This window comes from Mustela nivalis (genome assembly GCF_964662115.1).
Source record: "Mustela nivalis genome assembly, chromosome: 10".
NCBI classification, from domain to species: domain Eukaryota; kingdom Metazoa; phylum Chordata; class Mammalia; order Carnivora; family Mustelidae; genus Mustela; species Mustela nivalis.
This window is the reverse complement of record NC_139029.1, coordinates 49777298-49804552: the sequence shown is the minus strand read 5'-3', so window position 1 is coordinate 49804552 and position 27255 is coordinate 49777298. Positions and strand designations below refer to the sequence as shown.

Below are 27255 nucleotides of genomic sequence, written 5' to 3'. Positions count from 1 at the left end.
CTGGTACAAAAAATTGAAAAATGAGATACATATATTAGAATAACCCACCCTCCATTTTGAATTGAGATTATATTCTCACTCCTAGAATCGATGTTTTCTCCACTAACATCAAGCCAAATGCTGTAATTTATCACTTTCTCTAATTTTTCAATACTAAATATCAGTTACTTTTGCAACAAAATCTTTGTTGAGAAGTACCTACCAGAGAATAGCCAAAAATACAATTATCTTTTCCATGTAACTTTTACAAAGGAACAAAAAAGAATTACAAAACTCAAAAGCAATGAGCTGGTTTCCCTCAGCAAATATTACCTTACTCTATCAATCAAACAAGAGAAAAACACAATTAAGAATGTACTAATAATTGGAACAGTAATACTGATCAGTTAAATCACTATATGAATAGCCTTCTTAGTGCAGTGGGCAATGCGTCAGTCTCATAAATCACCGCATGAGGATATGAAAGATGCTCAAAATAGTACAATAAAGAGTAGTGCCAAATATTTATCTGGTCACTATTTTAAGTGCTCTCTGACTACAGTTCAGCCTACCAACCTATTAATAGGGAGTTTAACATAAAGTTCGTGCATGAAACTCTCATAAATGAAATATAGATAAGCAGTAACCAAGAACAAAGAAGCCTAAACCGCTTATGGAACCACAAAAGATCCCAAATAGTCAAAGCAATCTTGAGAAAGGACAAGGCTGGAGGTATCACACTCCCTGATTTCAAGCTACCAAAGCTATAACAATCAAAACAGTATGGTACTAGAATGAAGCAGACACAAAGATCAATGGAACAGAATAGAAACCCCAGAAATAAACCTATGGATGTATGGTCCATTAATCAATGACAAAGGATGTAAGAATATACAATGAGGAAATGACAATCTCTACAATAAATGGTGTCGGGAAAACTGGACAGCTACATGCAAAAGAATGAAATTGGACCAATATCCTACACCATACACAAAAATTCAAAATGTGTTAAAACCTTGAATGTAAGACCTGACACCTCAACACCACCAGAAGAAAACATAAGCAGTAAGTTCTTTGACATGGATCTTAGTACTGTATTTTTGGACCAGTCCCCTAAGGCAAGGACAACAAAAGCTAAAATAAAGAAACAGGATTACATCAAACTAAAAGCTTTTGCACAATGAAGGAAATTAAAAACAAAACAAAAAGGCAACCAACTGAACAGGAGAAGCTATTTGTAAATCATATATCCAATAAGTGAGTAATATCCAAAATATATAAAAAACTTACACAACGTAATATCAAAAAACAAACAACCCAATTAAAAAATGGGCAGAGGGGGCGCCTGGGTGGCTCAGTGGGTTAAGCCTCTGCCTTCAGCTCAGATCATGATCCCAGGGTCCTGGGATGGAGCCCTACATCAGGCTCTCTGCTCAGCAGGGAGCCTGCTTCCTCCTCTCTCTCTGCCTGTTTCTCTGCCTACTTGTGATCTGTCTGTCAAATAAATAAATAAATAAATAAATAATGGGCAGAGGACATAAACAGCCACTTTTCCAAAGAAGACACTCAGATGACCAACAGGCACATGAAAAGATGCTCAACATCACTAGTAATCAGAAAGATGCAAATCAAAACACAATGAGATATCATCTCATCACACTGCTCGTACTGGCTAACATTAAAAAGATAAGAAACAAGTTTTGGTAAGGACATGGAGAAAAGGGAATCCATCAACTGCTGGGAATATAACTTGGTGCAGCCACTGTGGAAAATAGCATTAAGGTTCCTCAAAAAGTTAAAAATAGGGGCGCCTGGGTGGCTCAGTGGGTTCAGCCGCTGCCTTCGGCTCAGGTCATGATCTCAGGGTCCTGGGATCGAGTCCCACATCGGGCTCTCTGCTCAGCAGGGAGCCTGCTTCCTCCTCTCTCTCTGCCTGCCTCTCTGCCTACTTGTGATCTCTCTCTGTCAAATAAATAAATAAAATCTTAAAAAAAAAAGTTAAAAATAGAACTAGTATAAAATCCTAGTTCTAGGTATTTATCCAAACAAAAATGAAACACCAATTTGAAGAGATATATGCATCCCTAAGTTCATTATAGTATTATTTACAATAGCCAAGCTATTAAACCAACCTAAGTATCCATTGCTAGAAAAACGGATAAAGATGTGGCATACAAGTAACTCTTGAACAATACAGAAGTTTGGGGCCTCGACCCAACACAGTTGAAAATCTATGTATAACTTCTGACATCCAAAACTTAATTACTAATAGCCTGTTGACTGGAGGCCCTACCAATAACATAAACAGTTGATTAACACATACTTTGCATATTTTATGTATTATATATATTCTTCCAGTAAAGTAAGTTAGAGAAAAGAAAATGTTATTAAAATCATAAGGGAAAACAGATTGATAGTACTGTACTATATTTATTTTAAAAATCCAAATATAAGTAGACTTCTGTAGTTCATTCAAACCTGTGTTGTCAACTAAATAGGATGCCTGGCTGGCTCAGTTGGTAGAGCATCCAACTCCTGGTCTAAGGGTTCTGAGTTCAAGCCCCATGTTGGGTGTAAAGATCACTTAAATAAATAAAACTCTAAAAAAGGGGGGGGGGTCAACTGAATATATACAATGGAATATTACTCAGCCACAAAAAAACACACAAATTCTTGCCATTTGCAAAAACATGGAGGGTATTATGCTGAGTGAAATAAGTAAGAGAAAGACAAATACTATGTGATTTCACTAGGTATAGAATCTAGATAATACATGAACAAAAACCAAAAACAGATTCATATAAACAGGAAACAAACTGTTGGTTATCAGAGTAGGAAGGGGTTGTGGGGTGGACAAAATAGGTGAAGGGGATTAAGAGGTACAAACTACTTATAAAATAAGTAAATCAAAAAAGTAAAATAAGGGGCGCCTGGGTGGCTCAGTGGGTTAAGCCACTGCCTTCGGCTCAGGTCATGAACTCAGGGTCCTGGGATCGAGTCCCGCATCGGGCTCTCTGCTCGGCAGGGAGCCTGCTTCCCTCTCTCCTCTCTCTGCCTACCTCTCCATCTACTTGTGATTTCTCTCTGTCAAATAAAAAAAAAAAAAAAAAAATCTTTAAAAAACAAAACAAAACAAAAAAAAAAACCTTTAAAAAAAAAAAGTAAAATAAGTAAATCATGGGGATATATTTAGGGAACACAGGGAATATAGTCAATAATATTCTAGTAGGTTTGTATGGTGACAGATGGTGACTAGACTTATCATGGGAATCATTTCAAAAAGTATAAAAATATTAAACCACTAAGATATACATGCAAAACTAACAGGATTTTTTATGTCAATCATATTTCAATTTAAAAAATAATAAATGTATTTTAACTTTGGGGAAAAAAGGTATTATATAATTTCCTCACATAAAACTCCATGAAATGGTTCTTTCAGACTCTAATGACTCAAATAATTTATCAACATACAGAAAAAAAAAGCAGTGACTAAAGCAATCAACAGAACAATGCAAACAGTTTATACAGCCAGTCTCTAATAAAATAATCTATTAAGCATCCAATAAGTCAATATATGTCATCAATTGTTACCAGAATATGTTCAATAAAAATGACACAGGCACAAATTTCTGTAAAGATATAACCACATCTAATACATTTCCTGAAAGCTCATTTTGTTGTAGACACTGGTCTAAGTGCTTTACATGTATCATTTTTTTCAATCCTTGCAATAATACAGTGAAATATGTACTCTATCATTTCCACTCTACAAGTGATAAAACCATGGCAGAGAAAGTTAAATAATTTCACCAAAGGTCACACAGCTAGTAAATAGTAGAGACAGGATCTGAACTCAGGTGGTTCAACCTGAGCACCAACATTCCTTACCACTAAGCTACTGCTGGTTCATATCTCATTCAATTCCTAATAAAGAAACTTTGCAAAACCACCAGAAAAAATACTGTTAGCCCAGGATGGTTCTTCAGTTTATGTCCAAAAGAGCCTCTAAGGCATAAAGTGCTCTGCTCTCAAAGTTCTTAGCATATTCCAGCTGCTGAGTACATAGGTAACTTCAGGAGAATAAAATTTCAAAGATGAGCCTATAATATGCAAGGTAATCCAAGAAAATGAGGATGCTGAAGATGAGTAATATATTTTCCTTTTAAATTTTCTTAAATAATCTGCATTAACTATGATAAACAATAAAATCAAGTTAAAATGATCCATACCATTGTTTGACCGGTAAATTAAAAGTAATTTCTTGCCAATGCCTCTGAGCTTCATAATCACCAAACATAGGGGGTTTTCCAGCACCTAGATGAAAGGTAAAAGGAGCCAGACAACAATATACTTTAATATATCAATGATATTTATTTCCTTACAAAAATTTTCTAAATCATAGAAAGGCAGTATAGGTTAAAGCAATACAGTTTAAAAAAAAGAACACAGACATTACCAAAACGGCAGAGATAAGGTATGAATCATAGCACTGCTAGTACAATGAGTGACTGTGTGACCTTGGATGAATTAATTACTTAACCTCCCTAAGCCTTGGCATGTTGAAACAGGATCTACCTACGGGCCCCTGGATGGGTCAGTTGGTTAAGTGTCTGCCTTCAGCTCAGGTCATGATCCCAGGGTCCTGGACTGGGCCCTGCTTTGGGCTCCTTGCTCAACAGGGAGCCTGCTTCTCCCCTGCCTGCTGGTCCCCCTGCTTGTGCTTGTTCTGGCCCTCTCTCTGTAAAATAAATAAAATCTTTTTAAAAATAAATAAATAAAAGCTATTGTTAACATTAATTAGTTAATTGTACTAATTATAAAATATCCAAGTTTATTTTTACTTCATGAGAGAGACTATCAATTATACTGTCTGGTAAGTATCAAGTACAATAATAATAATGAGTATCTGTGTTTTACAAGGGGTTTTTACAAACTAAATATAAATAACTGAAGGTCAAGTATAGAACCAAAGCCAGACTATATGTTACAAAGAAATCTATTAGGGGGCACGTGGGAGGCTCAGTGGGTTAAGCCTCTGCCTTTGGCTCAGGTCATGATCTCAGGGTCGTGGGATCGAGCCCCGCATCGGGCTCTCTGTTCAGCAGGGAACCTGCTTTCCCCACTCTCTCTGCCTGCTTCTTTGCCTAATTGTGATCTCTCTCTCTCTCTCAAATAAATAAAATTAAAAAAGAAAAACAAAACAAAACAAAGAGATCGGTTAGGTCAGGCTTTGCTGTCAAATGACTGATATAAAAAGAATATTGGTTTTATAGCTTTTTTCTAAATTTCAAAATTGCTAATTCAGTATAATAAATCTTTAATAACTAATAATTGATAGACCCTACTATGTGCCAGATATAGCAATGAAGTAAGTATTATTATTATCCCCACTCTATAGCTGAAAAAACAGGCAGTTTACCCATGCATCAAGTAGCAGGGTCTGGATTTGAACCCAAGCAAACTGGCTCCATAATGCATGCTTTTAAATCCTACTTTATATTGCTCACAACTTGGTTAAGTAGCTTATTAACCTTAAGTCATGTTAAAGATATAAAGGTAATTCCATTTAGTAAGTAGCAAACATCTACTATTTAAATAGCAGGTAACTACAAAATTGTGAGAAGCCCAGACACATACAGTTTTTAAATCAGCAACTGAAAATCACACTCAAATGTACTCAATAATCTATTAGTTATTAATTAATGCCACCTTGGAGAATGATATATTACCTCTGACTCAAATCCAACCCAGATTTTCTCCAGCTTTGGATCACTACATTAAATAGGGGCTTTTGCATGTAATGACTATATTATACCAACATTCTTTAATGACTAGCATCTTCACAAGGAGATATTCCCCACTGTTGAGATGATCGTGGGAAAAGCAGATTAACATCTCCAAAACACAGAGTGACTATCACAAGCAATTACCCACAGTACACAGACACAAGAATATACACATATATACATACACACACCTCAAAATCTCAAAAAATACCGTATCTTTTCCACTTCTGTGTTCTCAGATACAATGGCAATGTGCCAGACTCTCAGTGAATGATGCTGAAGCAAGAATACTGATACAATCAGAGTGATAGAGCAAGGATTTGAAGATGAAAAGATTTGAAATTTTGAGTCTGATATTCCACTTACCATATGTGCAACATTAAGCAATTTGTGATGGCAGACCAAATTATGCTGACTATTCTAATACAATGCCCATTTAGTGGTTCTTGCCCAAAACATCTTTAAGTTATTGTCAGAGACTTTAAAACTCCAAGCCTCTGTTCATGCTGCTTACTCCCTATTCATATATCCCTTTCATCAACTCATATCCAATCTTTAAGAATCACCTGAATTCCAAATTCTCCATGAAACCTTCCTTATAAATTTAAAACACATGGTTTGTTGATTTTTAAAATTAATTTTAATTAAATTTTTAATTAATTTAATTTTTTAATTTTAATTTTTTAAAAAAAATTTAATTTTTTTTAAAATATTTTTAATTTGAGGGATAGGGACAAAGAGAGAGGGAGAAGCAGGCTTCCCTCTGAACATAAAGTTCAGCACGGGGCTTAATCCCAGGACACTGTGATTTGATCAGAGCCAAAATCAGATGCTTAATTAACTTAGTCACCCAGACCCTCCTGATTATTTACTTCGCATAATAGTTATTTTTAGTATCACACATTTTGTCACATGACTATACTATTTCCTAATTGCTACCCAAGTAAGAATTTTAGTTTCCATGAACAAGAGAACATGATTTTCCAGAGTTCAACGGAAACATAGTACTACGTACATACTTTCATTAAAAACTTAATTAACTGAACAGGAGAGGGAGAATAACCTGTATTTTTTGAAAAGGAAAAATATATCCCTAATAAACTGCAATTTTACACTACAGGACTGTGTGTTTCTTTTTAAGCAATACAACCATTGTCCATGGCTTCTTTTGTGGGAGGAGGAGTTGATTTCTATTTTTTGTTTGTTTAGTTTTTATTTGGTTGTTTAGTTCCACTGGGATAATAAAAGTCAGAGAGGATCTTAGGAAATTTTCTACACCTGAAAAAGATCCAACTATCTAGATTTTTTTGAAATTGCTCTAGATGTGTGGTCAATGTAGAAGAATTTATTACCATTCTCTAACAAACAGAAGAATGGATAATGACTCTCTTTAGGGTTGAGAAACAAGTTTCTATCTAGAGTCTGACCTACTTCAATAAATCCAGCTGACACTGGCTATGAAATTAGTACTTAAGTTTTTAAAACTGCTAAAGTGCCCTTAAAGCAACCCAGAAGGACAACCCAACTGTACCTATGGGATCTTCACGTGAGAAGGACAAAAAGGATTTGTTCCACAGTGATTAATTCTACAAATTCATTTACATAAAATTCAGAATTACATAAAGAAAACACACTAATGCATATTTGCAGAGTTTCAATTTTGTCTTATTCTCAGGGAAATGGGCTTAAGCAGCACTTAGATGTTCATTTTATCAACCATTGAATTATTCAGAATTATGCTATCACTTAAAAAATAAGTACTTTCTTCGATAACAATACATCCTGTCTTTACATTTAAATTTTAAACATTCTAAGAAAAGAAAATTTGGCTAAAATTTTGCAGAACAAAATCCCCCTTCTATATGTTCTTGGTGAGTAAGAAGAAACATTAAAAATAGCAATGGGTAACTTGAGAGACATTAACCAATAAAATAAACATTTCTTCTTTTTTTTTTTTTTTTTAAGATGTACTTATTTATTTGAGATAGAGACAGAGGGAGAGCACATGAGTGAGGGAAGGGGTAGAGGGAGAAGGAGAGAATCTTCAAGCAGACTCCCCACTGAGTCCGGAGCCTGATCCCATGACCCTGAGATCATGACCTGAGCCAAAACCAAGCGTCGAATGCCTAACCAACTGAGCCATCCAGGTACCCCAAAACTGATTAATTAAACAGAATACAGTTATATTTTAACAATGATTGATATGTTAAAAAAAAAAAAAAAAGATTCTCTGTGGGCTTATCCCTCCTAAACAGCCAATACAACTTTCAGAAAAAGAAAACTAGAATAAAAGAACTTTCCTTGGTTCAAGTGTTGCTATTTGCTCAAAAACACTGGTAACACTTTGGATCAACTATAAAGGAACTGTGAATCTCTACAAGATATAAGAAATGATCAATACTAAAATCAGAATTTGTTTCTGCCCTGGGGTTCCTGGCTGGCTCAGTTGGTGAAGCATGTGACTCTTCATCTCAGGGCCATGAGTTCAAGCTCCATAATGGGTGTAGAGATTACTAAAACATAAATAATCCCCCCTCAAAAAAGAATTTATTTCCTCCCAAAAGCTTATTTAAAAGTAACAATCAGAGGTGCCTGGGCAGCTCAGTGGGTTGAAGCCTCTGCCTTCGGCTCCGGTCATGATCCCAGGGTCCTGGGATCGAGCCCCGCATCGGGCTCTCTGCTCAGCAGGGAGCCTGCTTCCTCCTATCTCTCTACCTACTTCTCTGCCTACTTGTGATCTCTGTCAAATAAATAAATAAAATCTTTTTACAGGGCGCCTGGGTGGCTCAGTGGGTTAGGCCGCTAGCCTCGGCTCAGGTCGTGATCCCAGAGTCCTGGGATCGAGTCCCACATTGGGCTCTCTGCTCAGCAGGGAGCCTGCTTCCTCCTCTCTCTCTCTGCCTGCCTCTCTGCTTACATGTAATCTCTCTGTCAAATAAATAAATAAATATTTTTTAAATAAATGAATAAATCTTTTTACATAAACAAACAAATAAAATTGAAAAATCAAAAAAATAAATAAATAAAAGTAACAAGCAGGGGTGCCTGCATTGTTCAGTCAGTTAAGTGTCTGCCTTTGGGTCTAGTCATGATCCCAGGGTCCTAGGATCAAGGCCCAGGTCCCCAGGTCACGCTCCCTGCTCACCAAAGAGTTTGCTTCTCCCTTCCTCTGCTCCTGCTAGCAAGCCCACACTCTCTCTCTCTCCCCCATGTCTCAAATAAATAAAATCTTTTTTTAATTTTTTAAATTTTAATTTTTTTAAAAATTTTTTAATTTTTTTTTAAATTTTTTTAATTTGAGGGATAGGGACAAAGAGAGAGGAAGAAGCAGGCTTCCCTCTGAACATAAAGTTCAGCACGGGGCTTAATAAATAAAAGTAACAAGCAATATTTATTCAATATTTTTAGGTCTATAAAAATCAATCACATAAGCAGCACTTAAGTAAGGGGTATAATGTAAACATTGTAAGGCATATACATTTTAGAAAAACTTAAATTACAATACACATAAGTAGCTTGCCTAAACAATATATGCATTCCCAAAGAATAATGGATTAACATGAAGCAAGCTAACCTGAGCTTCCTCACTTGAGTGCTTCTTAATTACAATCTTAAAATAAGATAAATGAAAAGCAAACTAAAATAAGCATGTTAAAAAGAAATTATAATAACAAAAAAAGCATTATTTTTAAAGATTTTATTTATTTATTTGACAGACAGAGATCACAAGTAGGCAGAGAGGCAGGCACAGAGAGAGAGGGGGAAGCAGGCTCCCTGCTGAGCAGAAAGCCCGATGTGGGGCTTGATCCCAGGACCCTGGGATCATGACCTGAGCCGAAGGCAGAGGCTTTAACCAACTGAGCCACCCATTTTTTAAGCACAAACAGAACATTCACAAAAACTGATCACATAGTATGTCAAGTCTCAATACACTTCAAAGAATATGTACCAGAGGGGTGCCTGGGTGACTCAGTAGGTTAAGCCTCTGCCTTCAGCTCAGGTCATGATCTCAGGTCCTGGGATCGAGCCCCACATCAGGCTCCCTGCTCAGCAGGGAGCCTGCTGCCCCCTCTCTCCCTCTCTGCCTCTGCCTACTTGTGATCTCTCTGTCAAATAAATAAATAGTCTTAAAAAAAAAAAAAAAAGAATATGTACGAGAGAGTAAGATTCTCTCTTTTTTTTTTTTTTTAAAGATTTTATTTATTTATTTGACAGACAGAGATCACAAGTAGGCAGAGAGGCAGGCAGAGAGAGACAGGGAGGCAGGCTCCCCGCCAAGCAGAGAGCCCGATGCGGGGCTTGATTCCAGGACCCTGGGATCCATGACACGAGCCAAAGGCAGAGGCTTTAACCCACTGAGCCATCCAGGAGCCCCGTAAGATTCTCTTTCTACAATGTAATTTTAAAAATATCAAAAAACCATTTTTAAAGCCTAAATAATTGAAAAATTTTCAAATATGCTTCTAAATAATTCACGAGTCAAAGAATAATCACAATAGAACACAGAGGGATACTCCGGTGGCTCAGTTGGTTATGCATCTGCCTTCACCTCAGGTCAAGATCCCAGGTCCTGGGATCAAGCCCTGCATGTGATCTGTGTCCCTCTGCTTGTGATCTGCCTCTCTCTCATGAATAAAATCTTTAAAAGAAATAAAATAAAATCTTAAAAAAAAAAAACATAGAAAATATTACTTGTGGGGCACCTCAGTGACTCAGTCAGTTAACTACCTGCCTTCAGCTTAGGTCGTGATCTCAGGGACTTGGGACAGAGCACCACGTTGGGCTCCCTGCTCAGCAGGGTGCCTGCTTCTCTCTCTCTCTCTGCTAACCCACCACTACTTCAAATCACTATTCAACACTGTAATAAGGTCTTAGCAACAAAAAGACAAAGATAGTGATAAGAAGAAATAAAACTGTTATTCATTATTCATGGATTTTTTTTTAAATGAAGAAAATCCACAAGATCCTTCAGATTCTTAGAATTATAAGAGTTTAGAAAGGTTGCCAAATATAAAAAGTCAACTTCATTTTCATATCTTAGCAACATGCACTTTTTTTAAAGTAATCTCTACAGCCAACATAGGACTGGAACTCACAACTCCAAGAATCACATGCTCCCCCGACTGAGCCAGCCAGGTACCCCTCAGCAAAAAGCACTTAGAAAAATAATTTTTTAGGGGCACCTGGATGTCTCAGTAAGTTGAGCATCTGATTACTGATTTTGGATCAGGTAGGATCAGGGTCATGAGACTGAACCCTGCATCAGGCTCTACACTCAACTGGGAATCTGCTTGAGATTCTTTCTCTTCCTCTCTCTCTCTACCCCTCCCACACCCCCCACCCATCGCTCTAAAATAAATAAATCTTTAAAAAAAAAAAAAAGAAAGAAAGAAAAACAATTTTTAAAAGATACCATCTATATGAGGGAAAAAGGGAAAAATATGTAAGACAGGTAGAAATACATCTAATAAAGGATATATAAGACTTTCATGTAGAAAAGAAGACTTAAACAGGGGCACCTGAGTGGCACAGTCAGTTAAGCAACTAACTCTTCATTTAGGCTCAGGTCATGATCTCAAGGTCATGAGATTGAGCCTTGCATTGGGCTCCTCGCTCAGCACAGAGTCTGCTTGAGTTTCCCTCTCACTCTCCCCCTCTGCCTCTCCTCATGCCCCCCGCAACCTGTGCTCACTCTCGCACTCTCTCTCAAATAATTGGGAAAAAAAAAAAAAAAAGACTTAAATATTAAGGGAGAAAAAAACCCTACGATCTTAGTGGATTAGAAGTCCCAGTGTGGGGGCACCTGGGTGGTTCAGTTGGTTAAGCATCTGCCTTCAGATCAGGTCATGATCCTGGGTCCTGGGACGGAGGCTTGAATCAGGCACCTCATTCAGCAGAGAGTTTGCTTCTCCCTCTCCCTCTGCCCCTCCCCACTGCTCATGGTCTCACTTGGTTTCTCCTCTCTCTCTCTCTAATGAATAAATTTTTAAAATCTTAAAAAAAAAAAAAAAGTCCCAGTGTAATAATGATTGCCAATTCTCCCCTAATGTAATTCCACTCAAAATGCCAATAGGGTTGGGGTGCCTGGGTGGCTCAGTGGGTTAAGCCTCTGCCTTCGGCTCAGGTCATGATCTCAGGGTCCTGGGATCGAGCCCCACATCAGGCTCTCTGCTCAGCGGGGAGCCCGCTTCCCTCTCTCACTCTGCCTTTCTCTCTGCCTACTTGTGATCTCTGTCAAATAAATAAATAAAATCTTTTAAAAAAATGCCATTAGGGTTTTTCATTGGACTTTGACAATCTGATTTTTATTAAAGGCAGAGTCAATTAAGCATCTGCCTTCAGCTCAGGTCGTGATTCCACGGTCCTGGGATCAAGCCCCAGATCAGACTGCTGGGGAGTCTGCTTCTCCCTCCCCACCCCACTCATGCTCTCGCAAATGTGCACTCTGTCTGAAATAAATAAAAATCTTTTAATAAATAAATAAAGTCATATATCTGTATATTAGCTTTCTATTGCTACATAACAATTATTACAAATTTAGTAACTTAAAATATCTCACAATTCTGTAGGTCAAAAGTCTGAATGGGTTTAACTTGAATCTTTGCTCAGAGTCTCACAGGGCCAAAATAAGAAGTCAACCAATCTGAACTCTCAACTGGAGGCTCAGGGAAGAATCTACTTCCAAGCACGTTCAGATGACTGGCACAATCCAATGCTTTGCTGCTACTGACGGTCAGCTGGGGGCTATTCTCCATCTGCAGCCAGAGGCCACTTGCGTTCCTCCAGACATGGCCCTTCCAACTGTCGAACCAGCAACCCTTACGTTATGAATCTCTCTGGAGTCCCTTTCTGCTGCCAGCTAAAGAAAGTTCTGTTTCTAAAGGCACTGAGCAACCCTGGATAATCCAACGCAATCTCCCTATTTTAAAGTCAACTGTGTCACAGAACCTAACAATCACTCTTGAGTGGGTTACCATTTTCACAGTCCTGGGGAACAGGGCAGGACATTTTTGGGGGACCATTTTAGAAATTCTGCCTACTGTAATATGAATGAGCAAAGCCCAAAACAGCTAACTCCTGAAGTAGAAATTATCAGGTGGGAGAATGTGCCTTACAATATATCAAGCCTTATTACAAAATTATAATAAGATACAGCAGTAGTGGACCAAGTGATCAGAATGAACAATCAGAAATAGAACCATGCATATATGAAAAGCTGAGACAGAGCTGATAATGCACATTAGTGGGGGGAAATACAATATTCGATAAAAGGGTTGAAAGAACTGATTACCTATGTGAAAAAATTTTAAAATAAATGCCTATCTCACATGTTATATATAAAATTCAATTTTAAGAAGGACTTAAGTGGGATGCCTGGGTGGCTCAGTCGGTTAAGCTGCTGCCTTCAGCTCAGGTCATGATCCCAGGGTCTTGGGATGGAGTCCTGCATCAGGTTCCTAGCTTGGCAGGGAGCCTGCTTCTCTCTCTGCCTCTGCCTGCTACTCTGCCTACTTGTGCGTGCTCTCTCTCTCTGACAAATAAATAAAATATCTTAAAAAGAAGAAGAAGAAGAAGAAGAACAAGAACAAGAAGAAGGACTTAAGTAGGAGAGACAAATCTTAAAACTTTTAGAAAATTGGGGGCACCTGGGTGGCTCAGTAGGCTAAAGCCTCTGCCTTCAGGTCAGATCATGATCCCAAGGTCCTGGAATCGAGCCCCACATTGGGCTCTCTGTTCAGCAGGGAGCCTGCTTCCTCCTCTCTCTCTGCCTGCTTCTCTGCCTACTTGTGATCTCTTGTCTGTCAAATAAATAAATAAAATCTTAAAAAAAACTTTTAGAAAATCTTAGGAAAATACCTTTGTAACTTAGAGTAGGGAAGAATGTCTTAAAGATACAAAAAACACAAATCATTAATAAAGATTTATAAATCTCACTATTTTATCCTGTTCAAGACACTTTAAGATGTGGGGCTCCTGGCTGGCTCAGTGGAAAAGCATGCAACTCTTCATCTCAGGGTCTCAAGTTCAAGCCCCACATAGGGTACAGAGATTACATACATACATACAACTTTAAAAAAAGACAACTTAAGGTATGAAAAGATAACCTATAAACTGGGAGAAGATATTTATGATTGTACAAAGGTTAGCTTCCAGAATATAGACTACTTAAGAAAAAAACCCAAAATACAGAATATAAAAGAAAAAAATCAAATAGAAATATGGGGCACCTGGGTGGCTCAGTGGGTTAAAGCCTCTGCCTTCGGCTCAGGTCATGATCCCAGGGTCCTGGGATCGAGCCCCACATCGGGCTCTCTGCTCAGCAGGGAGCCTGCTTTCTCCTCTCTCTCTCTCTGCCTGTCTCTCTGCCCTACTTGTGATCTCTGTCTGTCAAATAAATAAATAAAATCTTTAAAAAAAAAAAAAAAGAAAGAAATATAGAAAGGACACAGCAAATATCCTAGAAAGGAAATATAAATAGCCAGTAAAGATACAAATATGCTTAAGCTTTTAGTAATGAAGGAAATTCAAATTAAAACGCAACAAAATATCATTTCACACACTCCAGAGTGGCAAAAGTTTCAACACTACGAAACATTGTGAAGTATGGAACTACTTCAATACTAAAAAAGCTAGAATGGATGACAAGAGATAAAATGTACTCTAGGAATTGGCACTAATGTTTTCTGGTTCGTTTCTTGCACTTTCTTTGTAAGATCTCAGATTGAATGTGAGCTTAGAGAGAAACTCAGTGAAACAGGACCTGCCTACTTTGGTTCTAGCCAAGAAAAAAGGATTCCTACAGTTGGCCCAGCCTTGTTCATCACAGAGCTGCACTGAAGTATGAAGCCAGGGCCTGAACTGTTGTTCTCTGTGACCAGCTGAAGATGGAATTTATGCATTCTTGCACCCCCCAGCCAAATTCCATGTCTCCAAATTCACCCTTCTTATACAACTAAAATGCACCCAAACCTTAACGGATTCAAAATGGAATTCATTCATTACCTTCCCCACTGAATCTGCTCTGTTTTCAAGTCTCAGTATCTCTGAACTAGAAACCAGACTGTCAAACTCTTCCCCTTCTTATTTATCCCTACAATTCATCATTACATTTTGTTGATTTTTACTCAATGGCTCTCAAATTTAGTCACTTAGACAAGCCTCATCATCCCTGGCCTAGACCACTGCAACCAGCTTTATGCAGCAACACTCCAAGTAAGCATTAAAAATGGAAGTCAGGCTATGGCACATATATGCTGCCGGTGTAGTCTTGCTACCGTCAGCCTCTCCTTGTTCTACTCCAAACTCCATGCTGCCTCCATAGTTGTCTTCTTAAGCAACATACCTGATCATGTAAATCCCTACTTAAAAACCTCCACTGCCCAATAGATAAAAACCCTCACATGTTACTTTTAGCTTACAGTCCGGCCCCGTTTATTCCTACATCACTCACCTACTGCTCCATCTTAATCATGCACCCTGTATTCCGGTCACACTTACATCCTCAACATACCACAAAGAACCCTTGGCCTTTGTTCATGCTATTTCCTGTCACTGGAATACTATCCGCCTAGTAAACCCTCCCCACACTTCTTTCAGAACAAACGTGTTATCGTTAATGTGATACTCTAAGCCTTTCTTGTCTGAATTACAAGTCTTTAGTGTCCCCAGTCTACTTGGTTCATATCACACTATATTTTGATGTAGTACCTATTTACAAGTCTGTCCTACCCACCTGACTCTGAATATCTCTAGAGAAGTAAAAGGGTGATTCAGGAATCCAATTACAATGTGGGGATGGGAGATTTCCCTCACATCCAACAAGCAATGCTCTAACGCCATCTCCATATCCTACAATTCAACTCAATTCTGCCTCTATCTGCACAGAGATACCATCAGATTCCACAGATTATGGGTGCAATACTATAAGACTGCCCCCTCCCTCTAAGTCACAAGCCCAGATTCTGATCAGTTGGAGGTTCCAACAACCCCCTCCAACTCTGAATGCCAACAGCAAGTCTAGATTATTAACTGCACTTCTGACCGACTGGCTATAGATTAGATGTTCTCACAACCTCCTCCTTGGTCCAACTAATTTGCTAGAGCAGATCTCAGAACTGAGAGAAACACTTACTTACTAGATTACCAGTTTATTAAAAAAGGATTTAACTCAGAACACCCAGATGGAAGAGATGCATAGGGCAATGATGTGGGGAAAGGGTGCTGAGCTTCTAATCCATCTGAATCTCCACGTGTTCACCAACCTGATCATACTTTTGGGTCTTTATGAAGGCTTTATTACAAAAGCATGATTGATTAAATTATTAGTCATTGGTGACTGATTCAACCTCTGGTCTCTCTCCCCTTCCCGGAAATCAGAGGGTAGGACTGAAAGTTCCAACCCTCTAATGATGCAATCTGGTTTTCTGGGCAACCAGACCCCATCCTTAGGTGGGTCCAAAAGCCAGCATTACCTTAACAAAAGACAACTTTATCACTTTCACTTAGAAAATCCCAAGGGTTTTTAGAGGCTCTGTGCCAGAAGGAGGACAAAGACCAAATACATTATTTCTTATAAATGACAGTATCACAGGAAGATATGAATTATTATTATTGGCCACCCTGAAAGCCAGTCTGAAAAACATGATCACCAGTAAGATATCTTTGCTGCACAGCACACACTCAATACACATTCTGGGGTTAAATGATCTGATTTAAGGATAAAACAAGAAAATAGTTGTGAACCATCACTGTGCTGATTATATTCCTATACTACTAGAAAAGAAAACACACTGGGCATCTGATTGGCTCAGTCAGTTAAGCCTTTGGATCAGGTCATGATCCCAGGATCCTGGGATCCAGCCCTGAATGGGGCTCCCAGATCAGTAGAGAGCCTGCTTCTCTCTCTCCTTCTATTGTTCCCCACCCCACTTATTCTCTCTTTTTCTGCTCTCAATCCCTTTCAAATAAGTGAATATAAACTTTAAAAAGGAAAATAGGTGGGGCGCCTGGGTGGCTCAGTGGGTTAAAAAGTCTCTGCCTTCACCTCAGGTAGTCATGATCTCAGGGTCCTGAAATCGAGCCCCACATCGGGTTCTCTGCTCAGCAGGGAGCCTGCTTCCCCCTCTTCTCTCTGCCTGCCTCTCTGCCTACTTGTGATCTCTGTCAAATAAATAAAATCTTAAAAAAATAACAAAAGAAAAAGAAAAATAGGGCACCTGTGTGGCTCAGTAAGTTAAGTGTCTGTCTTCAGCTCAGGTCTTGATCTCGAGAATCCTGGGATACAGTGTACATGCGCAGGGAGCCTGCTTCTCCCTCTCCTCCCAACTTGTGCTTTTTCCCTATCTCTGTCTCTCCCTCTCTCTATCAATAAATAAAGTCTTGGGGTGCCTGGGTGGCTCAGTTGGTTAAGCATCTGCCTTAAGCTCAGGTCATGGTCCTGCGGTCTTGGGATCGAGCCCCACATTGGGCTTCCTGCTCAGCAGAAGTCTGCTTCTCTCTCTCCACATGTCCCCTGCCCTCCCAACCCTGCTTGTGCTCCCTCTCTTTCTCTCAGATAAATAAAATCTTTTTAAAAATAAATGCTTTTAAAAAAAAAAAAAAATAGGCGCACCTGGGTGGCTCAGTGGGTTAAGCCTCTGCCCTTGGCTCAGGTTATGATCTCAGGGTCCTGGGATCAAGCCCCATGTTGGGCTCTCTGCTCAGTGGGGAACCTGCTTCCTCCCTCTCTCTCTGCCTGCCTCTGCCTCTCTGCCTACTTGTGATCTCTCTGTCAAATTAAAAAAAAAAAAAAAAAAAAAGGAAGTATGTTTCATACGTATTATCTCAAGTAATTCCCACAATGCTGTTAAAATACGTATTAATATCCCCACTTTGTAGAGATGGTACCTTTGTAAAAGGTTCATGGAGATTAAGTAACTACTCCAAGATCTGGCAGCTAACAAGCAAAAAAACTATCATTTGAACCCAAGTCTACTGCTGTATCCAAGTGATTTTACTTCCTCACTATTCCTCAAATTCATTTGTCCATCTTTTAGCTAGCTTAGTTTGACTTCTCTCTCAGAAGCCACAGAGTAGTGTCCTAAAAGCACTCCTTTTGGAATAAAATACAACTATATTTGAATTTGAGTCATTTATCAGTTGTCTCATTTTCCATTTGTAAATTATAGACAATATCTTTTTTCAGTAGTCATGGTAAGTAAAAGAAAATGCTCAGTGTCTAGCATATGACAAATACTTAAATAGTACTCATACTTATATTATTATGATTTGTAAATTATAGACAATATCTTTTTTCAGTAGTCATGGTAAGTAAAAGAAAATGCTCAGTGTCTAGCATATGACAAATACTTAAATAGTACTCATACTTATATTATTATGTCTCTTTACCAATAACCTGCTTCCTACAACCCTTTCAATACAAAGTTATTTTTCTAAAACACAAGTTATTTGCCAAGCAAACTGTATAGCTAAATCTTGAGCTGCTCCCTCCCCATCCTTTTTATTCCTTCTTTTTATGCAACTCCAATACTCACTACTTAAAACAATGTTCTCATTCTACCATGTTTTTGTACATGTTCCCCATTTCATTTGCCTAGCAAATTCCGACTCATCCTTCAAACCCTGAACTCAAACATCGACTTCTCTGAAAAGTTTTCTCTACTGCAACCTCATTATTCACTTCTCTATATTACCTTTGTACTTAACAAATACTTCTAGTCATAATAATCACATTGTCCTGTGACCACTTACCTACTAAAATGTGGACCATTTCAGTACTGGACATTCATGTAGCTTAGCACCTAGCACTGTGCCTGGGACATGAGCAGTGCTAAATAAATACTCACAGGGTAAAATCCAATCCTATCCCCTATCCAGGACCTATACCATCAATTCTCCCTCCCTTTCTCTCACATGGTTCCCAGTCTTAAGTCTCCACTGGTCTCTTCCCTTCAGTCTAGGAACATGGTTTCTCTACCCTAAACAAACAAACAAAAGCCTCTTTTGATTCCACTCCCATCTTGAAGTACTACCTCAGTTCTTTCTTTGATGCTTAAGACATAATCATTTCTCAACTTGTCATTTTTGCCATTAGAATACATTTTTGTTTTCTCATGTCATAAATTCTATGCTTCTATTAAGCTCTTACACTGTTATTTTTACCAGAATTCAATGTTTAAGTGTATTTTCTTGACCATACCCATAAAGCCTCAAATTCTTCTCTGTCCCAGGCAGGTATCTATAAACTATTACAAAAAAGAAGGAGGAGGAGGATGGGAAGAGGGAGGAAACTATTCAAAGTCCATCTTCTACAGTAAAGATGCATAAGTTACCTGAGTAAGAATTAAGGGAAACTGTCCACCGTACTGTTAGTCCTAGTAGGACCACAACTGCCATCAAGTTCCATTTCTCCATATTTTTCTAAGGAGGGAAAAAATAGGACCAGTGCCAGAATACTTCTAACTGGTAGTCAGTCACTTCTTTTCTTTATTGGAGAAAAGTTATCAATTCTTTGGGATTAGTAGTTTGAGAGAACTTTTAAGTGATGCTTCCTCTCCAGTTAAATATGGACTTTTCAGTCTGTGAAGAAGTAGCCTGGAGGGGGAAAAAAAAAGAAAGAAAGAAAAAAAGACCAAGAGTTAGCTGAGCACAATAAAACAATGAACCCATTAAACCAAGTAGGAAGATGGGGAATTAGGTATGTTGATAAGGAGGAAAAGTGGGTAGTTTTAAGTACTTTATTCACTAGACCTCTAGTTAGGAAATATACCTTAAAAGGTAGCTCTGTTAAATGAGACTCAATATATCTAAAGATGGGGTAAGGGTCTTTCTTACAAAGGAATAGTCCTGAATGAAGAAAAAGAACAGATAAATATAGATAGTTGAAGAGTCAATTCCATCAAAAGCATGTTTGCCTACATGTAAAAATAAAACTACAAAAGTTAACAAAGAGATAATTTATCTTTGGTACAGAGAGAAAGAGGAATTTTACCTTTCTATTAATTTGAGAAAGTCCACTAGAGTAATTTATGTAGTTTGACTTTTACTTCTTTTCTTCCAAAATATACTTTCACTAACCACACCATCTTTCTATCTTAGAGAATGAACCTTTATTAGAATCAAATAATAACCCCAATTTTTTTTTTTAAGAATTTGCTTATTTATTTGACAGAGGGTAGCAGCAGGCAGAGAGAGAAGGAGAAGCAAGTTCCCCACTGAGCAGGGAGCCCCACTCAGGACTCAATCCCAGGACCCTGGGATCATGACCTGAGCTGAAAGCAGGCGCTTAACCAACTGAGCCACCCAGGTGCCCCAATGTCACCAATTCTTGAGAGAAAGCAGTAAAATGTAATTAACCATCTACGTGTTTCTTTTTTCTTTCAGTTTTTCTCTTGGGTTGGATGCATTAAAAGTAAAAAGCTCTGGGAAATAATGGGCCATTTTAACCACAGGATATGCTTTAGATGTAATCAGAAAAACACAGTAAGTCAACTGAAAAAACTAGGTGAAAATTGGCACATTCCACCTACTGGGCAAAAAAAATTTTTTAAGGGGCGCCTAAAAAGGTGGCTCAGTGGGTTGAGCCTCTGCCTTCCGCTCAGGTCATGATCTCAGGGTCCTAGGAACAAGCCCCGCACTGGGCTCTCAACTTGGTGGGGAGCCTACTACCTCCTCTCTCTCTCTGCCTGCCTCTCTGCCTACTTGTGATTTCTCTCTGTCAAATAAATAAATAAAATTTAAAAAAAATTTTTTTAAGAATGTAATTAAACATATTAATTTTATTTATCTTTTATTAAGGTTTTTATTTTTTTAAGATTTTATTTATTTATTTAACAGAGAGAGAATGAGAGGGCACAAGATGTGGGAGTGACAGAGAGAAAGAAGCAGGCTCCCCACTGAACAGAGAACCTGATGTGGGCCTCTATTCCCAGGATCCTGGGATCATGACCAGAGTTGCAAGCAGGTGCTTAGCTGACTGAGCCACCCAGGCACCCCAAGTTTTTAAATTCCAGTACAGTTAACATACAGTTTCAGGTATATAATATAGTGACAAAAATTATTTTCTTATTTAAATATAGCAAGGGTCAGGGCAACTGGGTGGCTCAGCTGGTTAAGTGGCTGCCTTCGGTTTAGGTCCATGGTCTGGGGGTCCTGGAATCTAGACCCTCCTCAGACTCCCTGAGAGCTTCTCCCTCTCCCTCTGCCTCTCTTGTCTCTCATGAATAAATGAATAAAATTTTTAAAAAACAAAACCAATAAATATAGCAAGAATCAACTCTAGAACTAATGAAGTCTAGCATCCCAATTAGGTAGTATGACTCAAAGCAGTAAATAAATATACGTAAATATATTAGTCACATTTAGATTGTACAAATTCCACTTCCTCCCTCATACCACATCCATTTTTGATCATCTTACTATTCACTAGAACTTTCATCACAGAGGCAAGGTAAGAGGAAAAATTAAAATTCAATCATTGTGGCACACCTGGGTGGCTCAGTAGGTTAGGCCTCTGCCTTGGGCTCAGGTCATAATCCCGGGGTCCTGGGATCAAACCCCACATCAGGCTTCCTGCTGGGTGTGAAGTCTGCATCTTCCTCTCTCCCTCTGCTCTCTCCCCACACCCCCAATAAAAGAAGAAAAAAAAAAAAAAAAAGCTATACACTAGGGGCTTTTGGCTGACTCAGCTGGTGGAGTTTGTGACTCTTGATCTCAGGGTTGTGAGTTCAAGCCCCAAGTTGGGTATACAGATTACTTAAAGTAAAACTTAAAAAACAAACAAACCAACATAAAAACAGGAAAACTTCAGTGGCTCAGTGGGTTAAGCATCTGCCTGCAGCTTAGGTCATGATCCCAGTGTCCTGGGACTGAGTCCCACCTCAGGCTTCTTGCTCGGTGGGGGCGGCTTACTTCTTCTGCCTGCAACTCCCTGTTCTGTGCACTCAATCTCTCTCAGACAAATAAGTAAAATCTTTTGGGGAAAAAAAATAAAAAGGTTCGACACCAAAGAATACATAATATTTGGTTCCATTTATGAAAGGTTCATAAATGGACAAGACTAATCTATGATTAGATAACAATAAAAAGGTTACCTTTGGGGAGAAAAGAAAGGATGGTGATTGGGAGAGGTCTCCAGGGAGGTCTTCTGAGAAGCTGAGAACTTTGTGTTTTTGTTGTTGCTGTTGTATTTAAGCATTTTTTTTTAATTTTATTATTTATTTGACAGAGATCACAAGTAGGCAGAGAGGCAGGCAGAGAGAGAGAGAGAGAGAGGAAGTAGGCTCCCTGCTGAGCAGAGAGCCCAATGCAGGACTCGATTCCAGGACCCTGGGATCATGACTGAGCCGAAGGCAGAGGCTTAAACTACTGAGCCACCCAGGTGCCTCTGTTGCTGTTGTTTTTAAAAGAGGGATGGAGGGTAGGAGGAAGAGGGAGAGTAAGAACCTTAAACAGGCTCAAGGCCTAGAAACGAATCCCAGGCTAGACTTGAACTCAGGATCCTGAGATCATGACCAGATCAAGAATCCCTCGCTTAACCAATGTGGGCGCCCCACATGTTGTTTTTTGATTTGAGTGGTGGTTAAAAGATGTGTTTACATGGGGCACCTGGGTGGCTCAGTGGGTTAAAGCCTCTGCCTTCAGCTAAGGTCATGATCCCAGGGTCCTGGGATTGAGCCCCACATCCAGCTCTCTGCTCAACAGGGAGCCTGCTTCCCCTTCTCTCTCTCTGCCTGCCTCTCTGCCTACTTGTGATCTCTCTCTGTCAAGTAAATAAAATCTTTTTTTAAAAAAGGCTCTAGGGACGCCTAGGTGGCTCAGTGGCTTAAAGCCTCTGCCTTTGGCTCAGGTCATGATCCCAGGGTCCTGGGATCGAGCACCACATCGGGCTCTCTGCTCTGCAGGGAGCCTGCCTTCTCCTCTCCCTCTCTCTCTGCCTGCCTCTCTACCTACTTGTGATCTCTGTCAAATAAATAAATAAAATCTTAAAAAAAATAAATAAAAATTAAAAAGGCTCTTAAAAAAAACATGTGTTTACAATAATTTAGCAAGTTACAACTTATGATTGCTGTATTTTCTTGGACATGTTATATTCTAATAAAAAAGCATAAAAGGAAATTACATCTTTTTAAAAATATTACATTTATTTAACAACACAATATAAGTTCCATGCGAGCAAGGATCCTCCTATTAGGCCCTGGCTCTGTTCCCTGCACCTAGAACAAAGTTGCAGAAAGCAGGTACTCATAAAATATCTTTTGAATAGAGAGATTCCTTTGTACAAAGAGGGGAGGTACCTAATTTTACTGAGTCCTTTGTGGCCAAAGTTATTATGAGACTTAACGCGTCTCTTCTTGAACACTAACAAAGGTGCTTTATTACTTTTTCCATCTGCAAAGCAAAGTGCAGTAACTTTCTAACCCATCCACACAACACGAATTCTTCACGCAGGTGGCAGATAGGTTTTCCGTCCTACTGCGCCCTAAGATTAGTACATTTCGATCAAAAACAAAACAAAACAAACAAAACCTCAGCGGTTCCCTTCCACTGCCGAATTTGTTCTTTTTAGTCTGAAAGGTCCTTCCTCCAAGGTGGACACAATACCCAGGGAGTGCGGCTATTCCCGAGGAGCACGTCTGGCAAAAGGGACCATCCTAACGTTTCTCCTCCCTTTCTCCAGCGGGCCAGACCCTCAAGACCGCAGGAACACAAGCGTCAGGGGAGCGAAGCCCGCTGCCAAGTCAAGGGGTCCACCACCATCAGCCCGTCCCGTAACTCGACCCCCACCACGCAAGCCAGCAGGGTGACCTGGAGAGGCCTCGCCAGCCGCCCCTCTGAGAGAAGGGGGTGCTGGAGCCGCGCTGCTACCTGCGCGCGAATCGCCGCGCGTCGCGAATCCCCCTTCCCCACCCCCTCCCTACCCAGCCCCGAGACCAGATGCCCCAGGATCCCGGCCTCTTACCCCAACGCCCGCGGAACGTTGGGATTCGCGCCTGCAGCTAACCCAAGAAGGCGCCTGCGCGCTCGCCCCCGTGCCGGAGCGCTTCTCTCAGCCTTCCGCCTCCGCGTGCGCGCGCTCCGGGCGCGGGAGCGAGCCCGTCGAACGTAAGGGGAGGGGCCGGGAAAAGGCGCGGAGAGGCGGTGGCGGGCTTAGGAGGCGGAGCAGCGGGGGCTGGAACCCGAGAGGCCTCCCACCCCGGGTTAGGCTTGCGGCAGGTGGAAAGCCCCTTGCTCTTCTTTCCCGGGATGATGGCCAAGTCCTGAGCGGCTGCTTAGTCCACGGATTCCTGTCAGGGGCGCGTCCTGGCTCCCTTCGCAGAGTGGAGAGCCCTTGGCTAATCCTCACCAGCGGGCAGTGGGTCTTCCTCGGCGACTGTGCTCTCAAGGAGCCAGGAAGCCAACCTGCTTCACAGTCTTCAAGCCACAAGCCTACGGAGAAGAATGTATTAAGGCTGGTAAGGCACTTCATGTAAGAAACATTAAACGTCCAACATTTTTGAGAGCCTGTGGGTTATACAAAAGAACAGCCCTGCCCTCAAGTAGCCACTACACCTTTCCCATCAAGCAGCTTGGATCACTTACTCCCAAACTTGCCCCAAACAACTACCTTGCCTCCTTTGTTCAGAGAACGCAAACGTTCCTCTACTGAATCCTACCATTCTCTATATGCCAGCCCCTCTGATTTATAACCCATAATTACGGGAAAATATTTGACTATGGCTGTATACTAAGTGAATCTACCCAACTCTCTGGATCTACTTTTCTTCAGCTGTGAAATGAGTGATAAGTCTATGTAAACTTCCACATCTAAAACTTTATATTTAAAAGACTGTCAAGGGACGCCTGGGTGGCTCAGGTCCTGATCCCAGGGTTCTGAGATGGAACCCCACTAAGGCTCCCTGATTAATGGGGAGCTTGCTTCTCCCTCTCCACTCTGCTCGTGCTAGTTCTTCGCTATCTCTCTTTCAAATAAATAAAATCTTTTAAAAAGAAAAGAAAAATAAGACTGTCAATACTAGAAATATGGAGAAATATGGCCAAGTCCCTGCCCTCAAGAGATTTCTCTTTGGAAAGACATTTTTATGCATAAAAGGATGTAAAGCAATAGACGGGAGCACATGCTAAATGTCAGATTATTGGATTATGCGTTAAGTACTGTAGGAGTTCGGAGGAGTTCCAAACTGTAAATTTAAAACTATCACTAGGGGGTGCGCCTGGTTGGCTCAGTGGGTTAAAGCCATTGCCTTTGGCTCAGGTCATGATCTTAGGGTCCTGGGATCCAGCCCCACCTTGGGCTCTCTGCTCAGCAGGGAGCCTGCTTCCCCCTCTCTCTGTTTGCCTCTCTGCCTTCTTGTGATCTCTCTCTCTCTCTGTCAAATAAATAAATAAAATATTAAAAAAAAAAAACTATCAGGAGGGGCGCCTGGGTGGCTCAGTGGGTTAAAGCCTCTGCCTTCGGCTCAGGTCCAGATCTCAGGGTCCTGGGACCAAGCGCCAAATCCGGCTCTCTGCTAGGCAGGGAGCCTGCTTCCCTTCCTCTCTCTGCCTGCCGCTCTGCCTACTTGTGATCTGTCTGTCAAATAAATAAATAAAATCCTTAAAAATAATAATAAATAAATAAAACTATCAGGAAATGCCTTCCCTGAAGCAGTCAGCAGAGCTCTGAAAGAAAGCCTGGAATATGGGAGTAGGACTCCAGGCAAAGGAAATGGTTCAAATCAAAGTTGTGGCAGCTGAAAAGTATAGAACATTTCCTCCAGTTCAGATTGTGGCTAATGAAGCTGGAAAGGAATAATTGTGGAGAACCTTGAATGTGGTGGTTGTGGTGTTTGGAATTTATTCAATGATCAGTAAGGAGCCAATAAATGACTTTTAGCAGAGATTCCAGTGTACAGCACAGTGTTAGAGAAAATTTAAAGTGGTGATAGTGGTTGAGTCAGAAGAAGAGGTGGAAACCACTGTAGTAGTCATGCATGATTAGACAAAGGCCTGGACTGAGATGATAATTGTGGACCTGGAAAAGAAGAAATCAATGCAACAGGAAGAATGGACAGGTCTTGGCAACAGTAGATATGTAGATGTGAAACAAAGGAGAGGGTAAAATAAGGAAGGCTCCCAAGGTTTCAAGTCTGAATTTCTAGAACATCTGAAAGATCTAGGGAATCCTAAGGAGAAGCAGGCTTGGAGGGAAAGGCGATGCACTGTATTGAATTTGAGGTGACAGCAAGACAACAAATTAATAATCTTTAGATCCCAGTTATGAATCAGACCCTAGAAAAAAAATTGGGGTTGAAGATAGAGATATGAAAGTCTTTCATTTGGTTGAAGAATGAGGGAGACAGTACAATGGGAGAATAGACAACCATATTTCAGCAAACCCATATTTAAGGTCAAAAGGAAAAAGATAAGCTAATGAAAAATATTACATGGTTACAAGCATAGGGGAAAATCCAGGACACTGCAAGATACAAATAAGCATTTTATGGACAAGAACCATGTTTGGTAGACTAAAAATCATGTTTTATTTAATCTTACTGGCTTGTAATACATCAATTGTAAGAAGCAGCATTATTTTATGTACTACTAAGTAAGAAGGTTCCTATTTAAACTAGTTATGACTGTAAAACATTAATTTCAGAGATATTAATATGTTAGAAATATACATCTTCAGTTGGCAAAATCCTCTCTCCTTTCTGCCTAGCTTCTGGCAGAGTATGAAGAACACAGTTGGTACTTAAAAAGTTCATTGAATAAATAGTAGAAGGGACCTCACAGACTCTAACTCATAGCTGAACTGCCCTACCAGTCCATCTACATCCTGCTCCTGCTCTTTCCCTCTAGTAAATACTATCATCTCTGAAAGCTTAGTACCTATATGTAACAGATGCTGAGTAAATGCATTTTGAATGAGGTCATTAGGGTAAGCCCTAGTCCAACCTGTCTCGTGTCCTAAGAAAAGGAAATTTGGTCACAGATGTGCCCATCCACAGAGAGACCATATGAAGACACAGGGAGAAGATGACCATCTACAGCCAAGGAAAGAGGTCTCAGAAGAAACCAACACTGCTGACACCATGATCTTGGAATTTTGACCTCCAGAAGTATGAGAAAATAAATTTTTGTTGTCATCCAATCTGTTGTATTTAGTATAGCAGCCCTAATAAACTAATTCCTACCTTATGAAACGTACCTTAAGTACTCAATACACTAGGCCAACTTCCTTACATTAATCATACCTTAATGGTAGTTTCTAGCTCCTTCCCTAGATTACTTTCACCCACTAAGAAAACCCCCTGTCTCAAACCCAGGGCTTCCCTGAGTCTGGACATAGCTGTTCTTCGAAATAGAATCATTTTACCAGTCTGTACATCTTCCTAATTTGGTCCTTGTATGTCATTTTCCTTTTTTCTGCAGTCTCCAAATTTCAGTACTCCCTGGCCCTCTCCAAGGAGTAAGTCCACCTAAGTAGATTAGAATTAGAGTTAATCCC

The 27255-nt window shown here is 39.9% G+C and overlaps 1 protein-coding gene across 1 annotated transcript in view; it reads right to left on the bottom strand.

Moving 5' to 3' along the window:
* The window catches only part of ALG6 (ALG6 alpha-1,3-glucosyltransferase), a 62685-nt gene extending 38839 nt beyond the window's left edge, over positions 1 to 23846 (bottom strand). Inside the window, exons 1-3 of the mRNA XM_082687873.1 lie at positions 23728 to 23846; positions 19100 to 19361; positions 4212 to 4296 (exon numbers count right to left, since the gene is read on the bottom strand). Coding sequence (XP_082543999.1) covers positions 4212 to 4296; positions 19100 to 19181 — 167 coding nt within the window. The 5' untranslated portion in view covers positions 19182 to 19361; positions 23728 to 23846. The remainder of the gene's footprint in view (positions 1 to 4211; positions 4297 to 19099; positions 19362 to 23727) is intronic.
* Positions 23847 to 27255: the final 3409 nt, after the last annotated feature.